The sequence below is a fragment of the Talpa occidentalis genome, unplaced genomic scaffold (assembly GCF_014898055.3).
Source record: "Talpa occidentalis isolate TD23 unplaced genomic scaffold, MPIMG_talOcc4v2.1 talOcc4.8, whole genome shotgun sequence".
Classification (NCBI taxonomy): Eukaryota; Metazoa; Chordata; class Mammalia; order Eulipotyphla; family Talpidae; genus Talpa; species Talpa occidentalis.
This window is the reverse complement of record NW_023605194.1, coordinates 111,766,895-111,786,733: the sequence shown is the minus strand read 5'-3', so window position 1 is coordinate 111,786,733 and position 19,839 is coordinate 111,766,895. Positions and strand designations below refer to the sequence as shown.

Here is a 19,839-nt window from a genome sequence, read left to right as displayed (position 1 = left end):
CCTCAATTTTTCAGAAAACTAAGCAGGAAAAGAGAAATCTCCATTCCCCGAAGAGGGAACGATCTGGAAGGTCGGATTCCAGGATATTAAATGGGGCCACATTTTGTAGGGCTGGAATTTTCATGTGGTTTAAAAGTCAGGTAAAAGATGACTTCTCTCTTCCTATTCTTTATTCCTTCCATGTGGCAGGCAAACTCAATCACTTCCCTGGCAAACTTCTCTCTTCTCTCTCTTTGCAGAAGGTAGATAGATAGATACATAGATAGATAGATAGATAGATAGATAGATAGATAGATAGATAGATAGATAGATAGACAGATAGATAGACATATACATATATGTACACATGTATACAGGATATATTTGCACATAAATACACACATGCATACACATGTGTTCACACACGTAGCATAATCAAGTGCAGCCAGGATCCTTTGACTGTTGCCTTTGCTCAGTTGTCCATGTCCATGACCTTGAAGGCAAATATTGTGCAAAGAAATATTTAACATTCCTGATGCCCTGACGATAGTATCACAGCATTGTAGATTTTTATCTGATTTTTAAATAGTATACAGAAATAGCCCAGTGTTTATTTTTAAACTGCACGGAATACCTTTAAGTAGTTTTGTGACTTTGGGCATATTCCCTTACTCGACGGGTTCCACTTACCTCTCTCAATGGTTCCCAAACTGCCTTCTGCCTCCAATGCTCTGTGCATTTTATCTTCATCGATTTCTTTCCAAAGCTAAGTGAACTTTGGCTTAACACCTCCTGGCAGCCTAAGTCATCTCCCTCCTGAGTGATTTTATTGACATAATGCCACTCTAGATAAGGGAGCAAAACCCAAAATGTTCAGCAAGCACAGAAGAACCCAAGTCAAATGCTTGTCGCCAGTTTGGCTGCAGAGATCTGGCCAAAGCCAACCTCAACAGACAAATCTCAACAACACACTCATGATCTGCCTTAATCCAGCATATTGGGTAACAGCCACCCTAAGCCTTCTGAGAGCCTTGAGACACTCAACAAAAGTGCACTGACTCTGACATCTAAACCTGCAGTGGGAGCACAGACGCCTCGTGTCCATCATCTTTGGACTGGTCCAGCAGCTTCCCACCCTGTGATTATGTGGCAACTCAGAATACATTTGGGTGAGCACAGCCTGTCTGTACAGAGGAGGAACACGGTGGTCACAGAAAAAGCAGAGTAGGAGGATTCTTGCCCCTCCCCCATATACTTGGTGTTCTCCTTCCCTGGAATGACCTTTATTTTGTGTTTACCTTAGATGCTATTCTGTGAATGGGAGATCCAGCTTCAGCTTTGCATACTCTGAATTTAGTGAAGCAAACTAAATAGACCCAATTAACAGAAATCTAGTGTACCAGTTACCTACTTCTGTAAAACCATTTCAACTCCTAGTGAATTAAAACAACAGTGTATTATTCCTTGTATTTGTGTGTACTAGGGGGGCTATTTTGTTCATCTCATCTGGGCTCACTCATGGTGTTCAGGTAGCTTGTGGCTTGGCCAGGGCTCCATGATCTAAAATGACCTCACTCAGATTCCTGTAGTTTCAGTTCCAATGGCTGGAACAGCAAGAATATTTAGGACTGTCTCTTCCTGCAATCCTTCATCTAGGCTTTTTACATGATGCTGGAAGTATTCCAAGAGGACAAAAGTAGAAGTTGTAAGTCCTCTAGAAATAGAGATTCAGAAGTCCCAGTAGCTTACTTGTACAGCTTTCCTCTGCAGGTCAGCGTAAGTCGCAGGGACAGGTCAGATCCAAAGGGTGGAAAGAGAGACTCCGCCTGTTTACAGGAGGAGCTGCAAAGAATGTGTGGGCCCAGATAATCTGCCACACCCACAGGAGGGTCAGCGAGAGGCCAGTGTGATTTCCTTTGCTTTCAGCAGAATATAGCCTCAGGTGAAGCTCACACTAGGAGTCACACAAAGCCAAGCCCTAACGATATTATGCCCCCACACATACACCCCGACTGGAGCTTGCTGCAATTGTGACCGTTTGGACAGAACAGGGCAGGCGAATTTCACAGAAACTCAACTAGATTTGGTGAATTTATTTATATTAAGCACATACTCTTATCTACTATGATAAAGTCATGACCTTCTCAGCTGAGAAAAGCAATTACTTTTTTGCACAGAAAATCTTTATGTAACAGCACAAAGGCGATTCAAAAGCTACGGGTATCTGGCAAGACTAAGGCATCCAGGGCAGCTGTGTCTAATCATGCAAACCTGGTGAAGCTTATCAGAGTATGGGATTAATGAAGTCAAAGCCTTGATCCTCAGATTGGCCAATTAATTCCAAGGAGAGGAACACTTTTTTATATAAAGACAGTCTTGATCGCTCCCTCCCCTACTGAGCCCTTATTTAACCTCAACAGAAATGGATACTGCGATTCAATAAGATGCATGTTTTTTAATGATATGTATCCCAATAGATACTATATGGCTACCAAAAATGATTAACTATGCAGTTTTATTCTTCCATAATTTTTCAAATTGGTAAGGCCACAGAGTAGGATTATTCCAACAGTTTACAATGTGAAAAATGAGGAGGTGGTGGAGAGGAAGTATAAAGTGCCATTCATATCCAAAAAAGGAAGAGGCCATATTAGGGTTCTAGAAAATATACAATGGTGAGGACATCTGTACCTTTGCATAAGGGTAAGATTGTTTTCCAGGCATTGGGAGGGAGCAGTGAGTCACAAAAATGAGTGATCCAGCCGTGAGAACACGGCTTCAAATAAAAAGCAAATCCATGGTAAAGAATAGCTCAGAGCCAGATTATAAAGAATTCACCTTGCTAAAAACTTTGGGCAATGGAATAAAATAATCAGTGGCATTCTAGGAAGAGAGTTCTGACAGGATTGAGGATAATTGACTACAGAGAAGTGGGTGGTTAGGAGACAGGAGACGTATCTACTACAATAAACCCCATGAGAATGTTGACGGCCAGAACCCTGAGGTAGAAACAGCAAAAGCACCCATGGAACCTTTATATTTTTAAGGAGAGATGGATCTCCTTTTTTTTTTCAGATGTGGGGTGAAGTAAGGAAAAAATATGAATCTTATATAAATGTTGAAATGAAAAGGTGAAAATATGAGGAAAACATGGATGACCTCACTATTTCAGTTACCTGGACTCTGGCTTCTGGAGAATGAATTATGCTTTGGCGGGGCTTGATGAGTCTGGGGTCCTCACCATGATGGGTGCTTTAGGGCAGTAACAAACATGAAGGGGAAAGAAAACAGCGTTGAGCCAGCAGCTGAGATGAGACATACGATTTTGTCGGAGAATCTGGTTTAACAAGAGTTGGCAAATTCCTCAGCCACACTCAGTGCTCCCGGAAGATGAAAATAGTTGAGCAACAGGAATTGTCAGGGCTGGGAACCAGAATGAATCAAGTGAGGGGGTGAGAGAATCTAGGGCTTTGCTGAGAATGTTTTTGAAACTCTTACTCTATGGTCTGAGTGAGTAAGGAGTCCTGGGAAGACGGGTTGAGAGAGGCAGACAGAACAGGAGAGCATGGTGGACGCCCGGGGCGTCTGGTCAGCAGGAAAGTAACCACTGGGCTCTCTAGGAATGTTGGGGAACAGGGAGAAGAAGTGGGTGCTGTGGAGCTACTGGATTTCCACATTCATCACATCCCTCCTGGGGGAAGAGTGGGAACAGATGTACCCTCAAGTCTCCACTTCCTCTTCAAACTTCAAAAATAATGTGATCTATGGGTAATGGAGAAAAGGCCTCGTCTTTCTGTAAGGAAGCCTTCACGTTCATGAACATAACATGGGGACTGAATAAGATGAGTTTTGCGGTTCTTTCCGGCATTAGGATTTTATGACTCTTTGCTTTGCTCCATAATAAACCTTATTTCCTGACCTCTTAATTTACAATTGATTTCAAGCACATAGGCAGCTACAGAGAATGATAAAGCAGAATATTACAATATCCATACATCTATCATAATGCAATCCTAATGTTTTGCCATAATTACTTTAAAGAAAGATGTAGTTTTTTTTTTTTTTAAATAAGCCTATTGTTTGTACTTTCTTGATCCCAAGTCTCTCCAATTTCAAAATAGTAACTGTGCTGAATGTGGGTTTTATTGTTCTGCAGGTTTACACATCTTTAATAAACATGCATGCATCTATAAGTCATTTGAAAAGGTCTTGCTTTTCACAATATATGCAAAGGATACACTCACTGTTCACTGCTCTAATAGTATGAATATCCTATTTGTTTATTCATTTTATACTATGAGCATTTAGCCCTCTTGCAATTTTATACAAATGTAAAAACTGGGCCTCCCCGGTGGCGCAGCGGTTGAGCGCTGGGTTGCGAAGCTGCCTGCAGCGTCTGCAGCGCCGGTTCGATCCCTGGCCACGGGGCGAGGGTCCCACATGGCGCGCACATCTCTCCTGCCACCCGCTGCTCCCCTCAGCAGTGTACTTCGGTCCTTCTGCCTGCTCTGTTCCCCGCTCTGGCTCTGGTGAATTCTTTCACCCTCCCGTGCTTCTGACTGTACCCAGTGCTTGTATAAATACATAAATAAATCTTTTAAAAAATATATTAAAACTAATAAAAAATGGGTAAAGATTTTAGGAGACTGGATGGCAACCCTGCTTGAACATTACAAACACTGGAGAGATATATTTTCTAAAGCCACAAGGAATATTCTAGACCTATGCATGCCACTGTCATTTTCACCACGACAGACCTAGTAGGCAATGACATTTATAGGGTACACTGGCCAAAAGAGGAGAAGTCACTCACAATCAAGGGGACCAGTCACTTCTGCCTCACAGAGCACACACAGCCAGCCCAAGGAATGAGAAGAATCAACTCAACAATGCAAGCCTTTCCCAATCTCCAACGCAAGAATTTGCAGGCAACCCTAGCTGAGCACTTTTGCACTAGAGTGGGGATCCTGCAATTTGCACACCACAATCTGCCAGGGTGCTTTAAAAAGATCTACTTCACTACAGACCAGCTAAATTAGAATATTTGGCAGTAGGATTAAGGCATTAGTTCTTTCTAAACCTCCTAGATGAATCCACACAAAGGCAGTTAAGAACCATGTTGGGAGTAGTTCCCAACCCCTCTGATAATGAGACCAGCAGAGCACTTGTTAGCAATGCATGTCTCCAGGATCCACACTCTTGGTGGCTGGCCTGGGAAGCTGTATGGTTGTAAATGCCTTGGCTATAAACATAGAAGCAGAACTACTTGTTTCAACTGAGCAGTGGTGAGCAGGCTTCCTAGAACCACTTGAAAGCTCCCATTTGCAGAAGCGATCAACCCAAGCAAGTCACCTTGCCTTTCCAGATGGAGCCCTTGCAGACATGGCCACTCTCACCTGTTTACACCAATGGTTCATGCAGCTGGACTTGGAAAAACCAGCTCAGATGCCCCAGAAAAGAATCCCAGCTGGGTGTCATTAGCCTTCTAAGGGGCTGGCATTCCACAGTCAGGCCTCATACTGTGCACTGTGCCCAGAAACAACCTTTGAGATGCCATGGAACATTCACCTTTTGTTGAAGGAGCTTAAAGACCCTGATTAAGAACAGGCTCTGGAAATAGGCTGTTTGGGTCAATCCCAGCTCTTGCACAGTTACCATCTAGAATTCTTCCCATTTTCATGCACCCAAAATCCTTTATTCTCATTTATTGTAACGGGGAAAGTAAAAGAAAAGAGGTAAAAGTGATAAAACCTTTTATCAGAAGAGAAATTCTGTAAGTTTTCCCAAAATATGTTAAGCATATTTCTGACCTCTTTTGCCTCCATCATTAATAAATAATGTTGAAATGTTAATTCAAAAATAATACTTTGAATGTGTCTAGCCTAATGCTTTCAGTTATTCTAACTCAATTTTTTCAAGCCTCTCTGGGTTTTGTATCCATAACCTACTTTCATAACTTATTGTACAGTTAAAATAGCCCTTTTGCGCAGGAAATACTTTTTCATGCCAAAGTTTATTCACTCATGTTGGATTTTAATCCTGTTTTCTCTCTCAGCTTGGCTTTTGTGCCATTTTTTTTTAAAATAGGACTTATGATTACTGTTATTACTTAGTTTTTGTTGTAAAAAGAACTTTTTATTATATTAACATGTTACAATATGTTTCCTTTGGAGTTAAATTTCATATATGAGTGACTTTTAAAGAAACCCTAAAGGGAATGTTATTTCAGGTGATTTTTAACCATAACATAACCCCTACCATAGACCCTGAGATCAAGATTCTAGTAACATGTGTAAGAATTCTGATGCGAATGTTAAGCATAAGGCACACGTATTAGTAGTTAAGATGAATAATTTCAAAGGCCACTGTATAGCAGGGAGAATAAACAGACAACCCAGCAAATTATAAACTTGTTCACTTATGTTTTTTAACAATATTTAGTACTTTGTCTTGTCCCTAAGAAGCATCTGAAACCCACTGTTCTTTTGTGCTAGACACAAAGACAGCAACAAAGTGTTTCAGAGCTGTCACTACAGAAGCAAACATATTTGAGATCTGGGAAATTTGCATGAAATTATCCTGAAAACACACCTCAGATATTTTTCTTTTCAAGGACTACTTCCTATTGCAAAGCCAAGTGTAGTTACTGATATATTGAAAATAATTAATGCTAAAATCCCTCTTAGGCTGTGAAGAATTTAGGTCATTGCAGGGATGGGATAATGTCTTTTTTAATTCTTCAAATCCCACAGGATCCAGGTCAGAGATCTACACAGTGTAGGGAAGGAAAACATAATTTAGATAATGATTGAAGATGATGATTATGGTGACTACTGTGAAAGAATGTCTTTTAATTATGTCAATTTATTTAAAAAGTGATTGTCATTTGTAAAATACTAGGTGGAAAGAATAGATTCTAATAACCAAGCAAGGAGTTGGAAAATTTTACCAAAGTTACTTATAATCTACTTAGTAGTGTTCTCACAGGTGCTAAGTTTGCACTAGTGGTAAGCAATTACACACACATATATGTGTGGTTATTTAGCTAGTTTGTGTGTGTGCTGTATTTTGTGTACTTCCTTTGGGTGTCATCCTTGATGTTCTCTCTTTACCTCGACTACTTTATTCCATTGTTCATCAGGTCTAGTAGATGGTTGGATTTTTGATATCCTCAGGAAACTGAGGATACTGTTTCCTGAGGATATCAAAAATCAAACCATTTTTCCCCATTCCAAGGCCACCATCTTCGGTTCTACTTGTGCACATCTGACACCCTTGAGTTCATATTCCACATAATAGTCAGTGTGATCATTTACAAATATAAATAAGATTATGTTTCTTCATACCTAAAGCCATTCAGTGGTTTCCTAAATCATGAAATTAAATTGCAATATCTTCAGATTGGGCATGAGCTGAGCCGACCTATATTGAAGTCTAATTTCTAACAAAGGACATGAATAATGTTGGTAGGTGGAACAGACAGTGCTTTTGCCCACCTCTTATTAATTTACCATGTCCTTATTTCCAGAATCCCAATTTTATTAGATTTGGCAATTTTCCCAGCTTCCTTCTAGTGAGAGTTGGCTACCAGATCTCAGTCAATAAGATGTAAGTATATGTGCATGGAGGGACTTCAAGCTTCTAGCTGACTATGACCTGCTCAGAGATGCTCTCCCTAATTACCCTTTACAGAATTAAATTATCTCCTCTTAATTTCTGTCTCAAAATCCTATTTCTTCACAGCATTGATCGCAATTTGTAATTATATTATGTGGTGGTCGGTTTGTGTGGGTTTGTGTTTCTCCAACTCCTCTGTAAATCCTGGGAGAATAATGAATATTCATGACTTATTTAAGTCTGTAGATTGTCAACTCTCACAGTAGTAACACTAGATAAATATTAGTAGACAAGAGAATTAATAAAATAATTACTTTGATAAGCATGTATCAACACTATCAACTATATTATGAATTGATTATGTCAACAGACACTTGCCTCACATTTATTTTTGGTTAAGGTGCCGTGTTTGATGATATGGGAAACATAATAGTAAATTCAATGTGCCCTTAAGAAACGCACAGACTAGGCCAAAACACACATACACAAATAACCTTAACAGGCAGCAGGTGAACATGGACAGAGTATGGATGCTGTGGGGGTTTAGAGAGACACCCCTAATGGGTGAAGTATTAGAAGGCCATCTTGGGAGAATGTTTAAGTTGACCATGATGTTGAGTTCACTCCATGGAAGGAGAAGATGAGGGTGAGTAGGTGGGATGAAAGCAGCTCAGACAGTGGTCTTACAAGGCAAGTCCAGAAAGTGCAGGTTGTGTGAGGAAGAAGGAAGAACCAATTTAAACAAACAAACAAAAAAGATGCAAAGGAAATATATCATTCATACGTATTTGCTTCATATCACCTCACCTGGTGAGGGCCCTGTTTGGCCTAAGGAATAAAGGTCAAGGTGCTCTAATCAAACCGATACAAGGAGACACAACAGAGATGGAAGAAAGAGAAGAGGAAATCAGAGATGGTGTCCTGCACAGAATCTATCAGCACCTTCGGAAGTGGGTTAATTATGTGTGTGAGGGGGCATATGTGTGTTATGCTCTGTCGATGTCACCTGCTTCCCTTTGTGGTTATTTGTGTACAAGTTTTTCTTTGGACCAGTCTGCGTGCTTCTTAATGCCTTGTTATACTTAACTGCATCATCAATTAAAAATTACTTATTTCTAAATTGGGAATTAGTAAATACAGAAAAGAAAGAAATCAGTTATAAGGGTAAGAACACGGATGATTAGATACTTAACAGAAAGGGAAAAGAAGACTAATGAAGACAGTGTGGCTTATAGGAGCTGTGAGGGCTAATGTCATTTATCTCCGAATGCAGGTACTTCCAGACTCCCAGAGTTCTATTATCTCTTAACACCTTTAGGCTATGATGGAGCACAAGTCCCCACACAGAGGGAGGTGCAGAAGCAGAAGAGCTTATAGTGTCAATGTCAGTTGCCTGTGAGAGAGTCTGATTTTGTGAGTGTGTGCACACATGCATGTGTGACGAATTTTCAAATTATTGTGATGATGAGTTGCAGTGAATTGTCTATTCCGTTTGTGCCAATCAGGTTAAGGAGCTAAGGGCAGCTCTTCCAATGGGTCATGCAATTAACAAATGGAAGAGATGTATGTGACATGTACGTGTTCATATGGAAAAGTATAATATTGTATTAATGTCATTACTATATTAATGTCAGAGTTATCTTAACTTACACATAGGTTTATTCATACAGAGGCATTCAGGCATATTTCCAAATACGGTCTCACTGATAACTCCAACCTCTTGTGGACTGGACACTCACAGTGCTTCTGGGGTAAAGAGTAGCATTATTCTTCTGCACATTCTCTAGATACAGAAGTGAACACACCAAGATGCTGCAACTTGTCCTAATAAATAGTCAGTCAGTGCTTAAAGCCAAGTGGAAACAAGATTTCAAAACTCATTGAGTCCAGAGATCCTTCTAGTACATTTAGAACAGCATGAAGACACCATGTCTTGCAGCGGGTAGAATGATGAAGGGGGTTGTCTCATATATAATGCTGCCCTTAATTTATACATCACATTTCTTCCAAAGGGTTTCCAAACACTATCTCATTTGTCTTCCAACAACCCTAAAAGATAAGTAGGGGTGAGTCTGTTCATCAATATTCTCCAAGATGGATTATTGTGGCAGGGAGCGGTGAAGTCACAGGGAGCTGCTGGGCTCTGCAGACATTAGACGACAGTCCCAGCGGCTAATTCCTTCAATTGCTCTTTCCGATGATCTGGGTAACAGAAGTGCAGAGTGGAGGTGGTGGGGTATGGGAAGTGATGTTGGAGAGATTCCAGAAAAGGGATACAGTTCTGTTATTTCACTGTTACTCTAGCATCCCTCTCCAGTGTTTCTGCCCACAGGAATGAGTAACTAACCAAATCTTAAATGGGGCTTTTCCTGTTGCTTCAAACTGATGAGAAATGCTAAAGCTAAGAACACATTCAAAAAGAAGTGCAAATAACAAGGGTTCCTCTTCTTCAGAGGAGGTAGCTGAAGGACACCACTCCAAACATCACTTTAACCTCCTGGTCTATTTTGCCCATTTATTAAAACAAAAAACAAAAAACAAAGGAAAAGAAAAGAGGGAAGAGGTCATCAATAATTATAGCTCTTTGACTTAAAGGAAGGCAAAATCTCCCTCACATCAATCAAAATGATATGAGGGATGTGGGAGAATCCCTGCTGGAGTTCAGGATTCTAGGACCTCATTGGTTTCTCAGCACAGTGCAGGGTGTTCCTGAACTTCTCTGTATATATCTAAGCAAAAGTAAAACAAATTCACAAAAAAAAAAAAAAAATACAAAAGGCAAAGGAAGGTGACTTCTATACTGCACTTTGTACTACCACAGTATTTTGCTCCCACGATCAAGTGAACATCTTGGAAAAGAGATGGATTGGAATTCCTTACCAGCATCTCACAGAAGAGGATTGCTGGTCCACTTAGAGACCTCAAATAGCAAGAGACCACTGGATACATGAACATGATCAGGTTCAGATGGGCAGAAAAGAGGTCCTTTTCATGCTCTCCAGCAAATTTATGCTGAAAAAGCCAGGCATGCAACTAGCCAGAGCCACACCTCATGAAGTAAGAGCAATTAATCAAGAGAAAATTACAACAGGCACATTCAAACAAGGGACAGCTAGTTTTGGTGTTTGCATTTTTCCGTTTGGTGTCTGTATTTTTCCTTATTCTTTCTCTCCACCTCAGCACACAAGAAAAAGGGAGACCAAAAGAGTGTCCAAAGTCGGGCTGCCCAACCCTGCCCTGGGCTCCCAAGTGACAATGGAATGAGTAGGAGTAGACAAGGACCTGCGCCCCTCCCCATGGGTCAAGGAGCCCTCAATGTTGGAAAGAAAAACTTGGTAAAAAGAAATGAGATTAGAGTTTTCAACTGGACAGAATTTGAGTAATGGAAAATGACTTGAGAGTTATAGTATCTGCCTAGGATATTGTTAAGGGATCTGCTACCCAACTGGGAGGAGGAATTTGACATAACACAATAGGGGAGCAAGGTCTGGTGAAAAATAAAACCATTTCATGTTTGTTCCCCACTGAGCTGAGACTTCTCAATAAACTAGACACACGCAGATGTGAAAATCAACTGAGACTGTGGAGGCTTTAGCAGTGAAAGAAGAAAATTATTTATGCTTCTCTGCAGAGATGATTTACTAGAATAAAAACAACCCATAAGTAATAGGCAAAAGATGTACAAAGGAGCTAACATTTGCAGCCTTCTTTTTCAGCAGAATCCGCAGTCTTCAGATTCCTACTTTTACACTCAGAGGCAGACAGAGCACCCTGAAGAATCTAGAAAGCTTTACACTTGACACTACAAGGAACATTTATTTCAGACATGTGGCTACATCAATTAAATGCGATGTGTATTCACAACATTAGTCATTTCACACAGCAGCTCATTATAATGCATGTGTCTTGCAAGAGCAGCCAAGATTCAGTGAGGCATAAAACCACATAGCATCATTATAGATCAGACATCACAATTTTTTAAAAATGCTAAATTTTTACAATGGTTTTTCTATTTCAAATTACTAAGATTGGTCAGAATAATCAGCTACCTTCCTCACTTGTTCAGGGTAACACTCTATTTGACCTCGCATCCTGATTATGTAAATTGACCCCCTAATTACCTTAATCCAACAATAATTTTTAAAAAGTGTTTTCCCACATTATAAAATTATAACTGCAATTTTTGCATAAAATATGAAAGAATAGATGGCTCTAATAAAATAGTGTTAAGAGGCAGCTATTCATAATTTTAAAAACTCATTAATTAAGTTTCTGCATGAGAAAACTATGGTAAATTACATAAATGAAAAAGAGAAATAAAGTGCAACAGAATTATATAAATGCACTTCACTCAACAATCTATGTGCAGCTTAGCACCATTACTCATGGTGTCCAATGCAATGAAAATATTAGAATTTGTGGGAATTCAATTTAGTTCAACTGAACAAAGATTCCCTTAACACATCCTATTAGGGGATACAATTTACTGAAGAGTGGTCTTGACTAAGAAGTGCAAAGAAGAATAAATAAGACATAGTCAATAAGGAGGAATGAATGAAACCAATGTAAATGTCCTAAGGTTTGAAGAAGTAGCCATCAGCATAATGCTGTGGAACAAACTATTCATTTCCTTTCTAAAGCAAGTTGCACTTGCTGTGTCAGTCAGGGCCCAGAGAGACAGATGGCCGCTCCCGTGGCTTAATTCAAAAGAGGGTTCAAGTAAAGGCAGCTCATAAGGATGTGGGGTGGTCCCGAGATGCAAGAGGGGCTCATGGGGGAGCAGCAGACGACGTGGCCACTGCAGGCAGTCACTCCCAACCCTGCAGGGAAGGGATATGGGGGGACCTCCTTTACTGAGGACGTGCTAGAGACAGAGCTGCAGGGCTGGGTGGGGGCTGTGGAGGAGGGCCACGCCATCAACTCCAGAACCTGAGCAAGGGTTAAGAGTTGGGATTGTCAGTAAATTGTCAGATTTCTCTCTCCGTCTACGACTGATCTCTGCAGGTCCTTGCCTTATACCTCATGTAAAGCTGGAAGGAAGTGAGAGCAGGTCCTGAGTCCAGAGGCCAGAACAAGATGGCGAAGTGCAGCCAATGCCTGTGGTGGAAATCAGAACAGGCAGGGCAGATAAGACATTTAGAATATATGTCTTAGAATTTAGAATATAGTAAGCCAGATTTTTCTCAATCATTAATTTGAAGTTTCAAAAATCTGTTTTGGGCAATGACATGAGATACAATACAGTGTAGGAAAACTTAACAGATTTTGAAGAATGTTTTAACATACTGGAGTCTTCCTCCAAGAATCTGCTACCCTGGCATTGAGAGTAGACATCCCCTCTCATCAATTAAAGAAGTGAGTGTATGCAAACATAAGCTTCCTCTGCGTGGTGCTCCTTGGAATAGGCTAACAGATCTAAACTTCTTTGGCACAACAGACACTTAATTCAGCACTTAATTCAGTGCTTAGACCTCATTTCTTAATTCAGCACTTAATTCAGTGCTCAGACCTCATCAATTCGCTTATTCCCAGTCAACAAATTTTCACCCATTACGTATTTAACTGACAAATTATTCTACATTCCTTCAGTGATTCAAGAAACATAAAGAAATACAGAGACAGAAGACGTAATGTATACTTCAGATTAAATGAAATATTGACATTAAGGACAATTGATTAAATGTGTTTAGGATTAGAGAATGAAAGTGAATCATTGAGTATGGAGGGATTAACACCAAATGAGTATATCATCAATGGTCTGTTAGTTACTACATGATGACATGCTAACAACTGTTTAATTGAAGCCTTGGAAGAGTTTTAATTATTGATACTTTGTTATGAATGGACCATTCCCAATAATTCTTGGCTTTGAAATACTATTGATTTCCTTGAACTAATAGTCACAATTTTCTATACTAATCAATTTCTTATTCTCATTTCTCAAGACACCATTGAAGAGAAAGACTGCATTGTCAATGGGAAAGAGAAAATTTTACAGGTTTTTGCCAGTGGGATATGACAAGGCTGTGTTTCTTCTCATGAATGAATGTTAATGATAACAAAGGGGCAAGTTACAGGGCTTTTTCTTCTGAACTATGCCAGTTACACCTCCACTGCGTAAAACTAAGAAACACAAGATGCCCTCCTCAAGGTTCTTGGAGGATTCTAGTATTGCTTGCTGAGTAGCTATGCCAATTTATGTCATGAAATTTGATTATTAGCGCTTAAATGTTACCCAGGTATATGAAAATAAAGTTAATTGGCAGCTAATAAACTTCCTCAACTAACCTTTACTTTCAAATTTATGAGAAAATTCTGTTGGCACCATGCTATTGCCAAGGCCCCTGGTCTCATATTCAATAATTCCTTATTGAAGAAATACCATTAATTTCTTCCTATATTGCACGAGACTCCAAGAGAAGAAAGGCGATTTTTTTCCTATTTTCTGTCATAAATAGAATTATTCACACTTGGAATGCTTCTAATTTGCTTCTCTGGGATTAATGTCCTATCTTTTTATTGATTATCACGTCAGGTCAGCCTGTTCCTATGTGTGTGTACAGGTAATCATTAGAGGAGGTCTAATTTGACCTCATTACATTCTCCCCACACACACTATCTTTGTCGCTATCCAAAAATGAAGACTCAGTAGCTGTTGTGTGGTTAACGACTGTGTGATTTTCCAAGCTTGTTGCCACTAGGTTAAAGATGGAGCACACATTTCCTGGAACTTTCCCCACTTCTCTTGTCCAGCTTTTCTGCATATTTTCTAACAGATATTATCAAACTATTTGGCAGCAATTATAAAAACAATTCCATATGAAGAAACTTGGTGTCTTAGGAATTTTGCTAATAGCTCAATAGACGAATTTAACACCCTTAGCCTTGAGGAGGGCTCATTCCTACCTCCATTTCACAAAAGAGAAAACTGAAGCTTAGAGAGGTCAGTTACCTTGTTCAAGGTCAATGTGCCAGGACTGAACTATTTACAGTGACTAACACACAGGTTATTTTCCTTGCTTCTAGAATTAAAACAGTTAATTATTTTCTCATATTATCTTCTAGCTCACACTGTAAAATAAAATCATAATTAAAATTATATAGGATTTGGCACTACTGTCACTGAGGCTTGTGTTCTTTGCCATACGCTCTACAGGCCCCGATCATGCGGAAGGTACAACTCTCACAGAGTTAACACCACAGACCCTCCACTTAAGTGTGGGACTGTGCCAGGTCCGGGACTCTGTTACTCCAGTGGGGTTGCAGCCCTAGTGCTGCTGTGGATTGGATGACATTTATGTGATCTCTGGGCTGATATCTTTTACGAATTTAATCTTGGTCTAACAACAGCGAGCCATGGAAACAGAAAACAGAGAGTTGAATATACCGCATGCCACACCTGTCAAATGGACAACTAAGGAGAAACGGACCACCCATGGTACTTCCTGTCCCCAATGTTAAGATACCCAACAAACACACAGCTCGCCATGGTCTAAGTAACTCTTAGACTAAGCTGTGCTGCCTTGCAACCACGCCAGTTTTCCAAGAAACAAACAACAGAAATCATATATATATACAAAGTGAAGTAGTTTAACTATTTACAGTGACTAACACACAGGTTACTCTCCTTGCTTCTAGAATTAAAACAGCTAATTATTTTCTCATATATCTTCTAGCCTACACTGTAAAATAAAATCATAATTAAAATTAAAAATGATTTGGCATCAAGTGACAATTTTCTTCTGTATCTCTAATCCCATCCCCTTTCATTAAATTCTAGCATTTTCAAGTATACCGTCAACTTAAATTCAGTGTCTCCAAAACCAAACATTAATGTCTTTCTTTCCAATATTCAGCATTTCTGGCAATGACATCCTTATTTCCTCCATCATGAAATATCAGTAATTAATGTCTTTTTCCCTTCATATTCTGGATAGCATGTCGCCATTTGTAAAACAGAAAGGTATAATAATTCATCTATTTGTTCATTCAAAAATCACATAATCTGAGAGACAGTGAGGCGACACAGTGGTAAATGGATCTACTGTAATTTTTAAGTCATGCAAAGAAACGACATGTTCAGGCTACCCAGGTAATTGCTGGGATTTATATGTTTGTGCAACCCCTTATGGGAACAGAGAATTAATGGAAAAGGACATCAGAGGCTGCTTCCCTGGGGAAGTGCACAGGAAATGAGAGCGGAGGAAGAGAATTGATGAAAGGGAAACATAACTGCGCAGGAAGTGAGACAGGATGCAATGTCCAATTATGGAGGAAAAACTTGGGGGAAATATAGGACTCTGGGGAGAGAAGGAGGGTGAAAGGAGGCCCTGGCGGAGATAAAACCTGGGTCACACTTCAACAAGAGATGTGGACATCAGGCTACGGATGGTCCTGGATGTTCCTCCATAGGCGACAGTGAGTTGGGGGGTAGGGGGAGGAACAATTGGAGGGGGAGGGAAAATGGGGCAGGTAGGGAAGGGGTGAATGAGGCTCGAATGAGGCAGGAAAGAGGAGAGGATGGAAAAGAAAAAAGGAGAAAGAAGAGTAGGGAATGCTGGGATTGGCCTGCTCACCCACAGTCTCCAGGGCTGACACTTGTTTTGGGTACACCTGTATCCTCGTGCTGAAACAGCTCAACTCTTGGGTTCTGATTTTCCTCCTGTTGGCCATGTTCTCAGAAGTTTCTTCCCAAGAGACAATAAAATCCCAAGATATGAGGTGAGATTCTCCCTCCAACATGTCCAGGCAAACAAAAGCCTGGCAGATCAGGGAACGTCTCTTGGCGTGGCATAGGCCACATGCCGAGGAAACCTAGGATGCAGTGTTGTTGTAACAACAGGAACAGACAGTGACTACTTTGACAATATTGGAGTTCACATCCACTTCTTATTGATCCTTCCCTTTACAAATGAGAAAACTTGACAGCCAAGGTTAACTAGGTAGGAGACAGCCAATGTTCAAACCTGAGTGTGTTGCTCACACCCTACCTCCATGCTCCAGATATAAATAAATGCCTTCACACTACTCAGTGGCCAGACCCGGACAATGTCCAGCAGTATGCTTTGAAAAATGAGTCATTCTCGCGAAGCACAGTGAGCCCCTTGGAGCTCGTCCAGAATTCTAAATCTGTTTTAGATTTTCCTTAAAAATAAATCACTGTGATAAAAGTAGCTCAGACTCTGAATAGATTCCCCAAGTCTTATATCTACAAAATCTAATGCTGTGCATTGAAGAAAAGATTAAAAGATATAATAAAGGCAGCAAATATCCCTCGGATTTGGCTCTGCTGTAGAAAAGTCGAGAAAAGCTGGAGAGGCATTTCAATGATGGTCAGGTTTCACTTCCCAAGTCCTTATTTCCTTTCTAATATGACTTCTTGGTAGGAATATGTGCCTCTGACTGAGCAGCTTGACACATTCTCAGGGACAAAAAAATAGTGTGGATGACATCCTTTCCACTCCTATCATCACCAAAGTGTCTGCTCTCTAGGAAGAACTAGCAGTTCAGTCTTCCGGTATTGGAAGCAAGTCCTGAGTACCTTCACTGCGCCGACCCCTGCTGCCTTGAGAGCCCCACAAACAGTGTCTCACACGATGGTCTCGGTCGATTCCATAGCAGTCTCAGCCCTGAACCAAGGACGAACCCTGTGCATCTGCCTACAAGCAAATACATAAACACAAGGGCAGACAGTGCACTTGTCTCTGGACTTGAAATACAGAGTGCTTTGAACTGAATCACTTCTTTTTGTTGCCAAAACAGGAATCAGTCTCAAATAGCTGCAGGCTCTCACAATTACTATTTTGAAAATCTGACTTTCTGTTACACAGCAGAGTGGAAAGCGCACTGATTGAAGAGCCAAGACCTGTATGTGTCATAAATTCTATTTTTGCATCTATATTGAATAGATTGGTGCCCTTTCATGAAGCAGAAAGTGTTGGAAAAGATGAATAGAGAAACAACGGCTGACCTTTTAAGGTTCTGAAAACCCGAGATCATAAATCTGAAATACTTAGAGAAAAACACATTTTAGTGAAATTGCTAGAACTGCTTCCTTTGAGGCCGAAAGTGTACAAGCGAAACACTCTCATGGTAAAATATAGTAGGATATCTGGAGAAAAAACTATAATTTACCATGTTCTTTACGGTCATTTAAAGCATAGTGATTAGGAAGAACGCAGACGCTGAACCTTAATGTCCTGGCTCATATCCAAGCACTTCTACTTAAGAATTTTGTACCTTTCAGTGACTCAGTTTTCTCATCTGGAAAATGGAGGTGGTGAAAAATAGTATTCTTGTGAAGATTAATTTAGCAAATACGTAAACTGTGTGATACAGAGCAGTGACTTTAAAGAATTGCTGTTCTTATGCTAAGAATGTTGGTGATTAAGTATTTAAAATATAAATTAAACTTTCTGAAACATAAATATATAAGGTAAAGAGTCATTTAGGACAGGCTAGCTTCTGTCCTATCCCCACTGGAGATCCTTTCTGCAGTATCATTAAAACAAACACACAAACAAAAAAAAAAAAAAAGAGCAACTTTTCCCAATTTAATTATTGTGCTAAAATGTAAAGAAATATTACATGATAACGATTAGTATAGCAGTAATGGCAAATGGCGAGTACTGAGTGGCTAGTGCATTTCAGACACGACGCTAAAAGATGTCAAATATCACCTCATCACATTGACTCTTATTATCATCATATTTACCCTTATTATCACCACTTCACTGCTGAATGGCTCTGTCGCTGGCCCATGCCGACAGAACCCACGTATGGGGCCTGGATAGAAACCCTCGCCCACAACCTTAACCATAATATCAGACTGATATTTGTTATAAGCAGACTGTTATTTGTTACATATATAAATAATATATATATAAATATATATTATTTGTTATAAGCAAAGATGCAGTTTTCATTTTTCAAGCTAACATTTTTCCTAATAACTTTTTTCACTGATTTGGGTTTCTTGGCAAAGCTCATCCGGGTAAACATTTTGGAATACGTAGATAAGGAAAATTTTCTCAAAAAGCAGTGGGGGTTTCCAGCTCACAATACTTTTGAGAGCGTATGGGGGGTGAGGACAGAAGCCATAACTGGATGCCAGTTCCTATATACCCTTGATCTTATTCTTCCACATTATTTTCTTTATCATTGTTATTTTGGATTTCTAGTCTTGTCAAAGTAGTTAAAATAATCCTATTATTTATATGGTTATAAATATTAGTGAATAATTAGGAAACGCTTATCTCCTGATCTTTCTTAAGGAAACCATATTGCTCGTGATTTTTACATAGTATAATTTTTTCCCATCACTATCTCCAACATGGCCTAAAAAAATAATTCTCAAGTCCATATTGGTTCAGGACAGCATTTCATGATTTCTCATTTGGTAAACTGAGTCAAGGAAGGGATGTACCATAATTACTGCTGCAGGATGATTTTAAAATTAAAAAACAAATCAGGAACTTTTAGTAAAAGAAAGACAAATTTCCAAGAAATCTCCAGCAGCTTCCTGTTGTGAAACCCTCACTACCCAGCACCCCAGAATTCCTGGGGCCTCCCTCAGTTTGCTTAGGTGATCCAGAACTTCTCTACAAATGTGTTCAAACTTACCTTAAACTAAAACACCTTTCTGTATGTTTCACTCTGCCCCTCTTCCTTTTTTCCTGCCTTTACTGATTGCTTTATCCCTTGGGTTCTAGGGTCTCCTCAGCCCCTTACTACTTTCTGAAGGGCATGTGACCTCCTAAACCTTAAATTTCCAAGAGCCTCTTTTTCATTGATAACTTTGATATCAGAGTTATCCTTGATGACTTTGTAGATCTAGGCAACATGGACCCTCCCCTCCATACTAAAACTCTCCCCTAATCTGGCTTCCCAGATACTTCAATACCTGGTTCCCTTCATGTCCAAACACCCGCCAACCCCCACCGCACCTCCTCTTTAATGCGCTTTATCTTTTTTTCCTATCTTTTTTATTTATTCAACACAAACTTATTCAGGAAAAAACAGTGGGCTAGAACCTGAGGACATAAAAACAAACAAACCTGTCCCTGCTCTCTGAAGGAGAGCTGGCCATGGAGAGCAAGCCTAGCGCAGAGAGGGAGTCTGAGGTTCCAGCACCGACTCCAGCTGGGACCAGCGGACCAGCAGAACAACATCAGTTAGGAACGCCTTAGAAACTCAACTTTGTAGCCCACAGCCCAAATCTACCAAGGCAGAAAGCTCATGTTG

At 40.0% G+C, this 19,839-nt stretch overlaps 1 protein-coding gene across 7 annotated transcripts in view; it reads right to left on the bottom strand.

Moving 5' to 3' along the window:
* INPP4B (inositol polyphosphate-4-phosphatase type II B) overlaps window positions 1–19,839 on the bottom strand; it is a 543,252-nt gene that overhangs the window by 223,371 nt on the left and 300,042 nt on the right. For 5 of the 7 annotated variants that reach the window (XM_054690015.1, XM_054690016.1, XM_054690014.1 and 2 more), the window contains one exon: window positions 12,616–12,693. The exons of the other annotated variants lie outside the window; for them this stretch is intronic. In XM_054690015.1, the coding sequence (XP_054545990.1) occupies window positions 12,616–12,693 (78 nt within the window). The remainder of the gene's footprint in view (window positions 1–12,615; window positions 12,694–19,839) is intronic. 7 annotated transcript variants of the gene reach the window in all.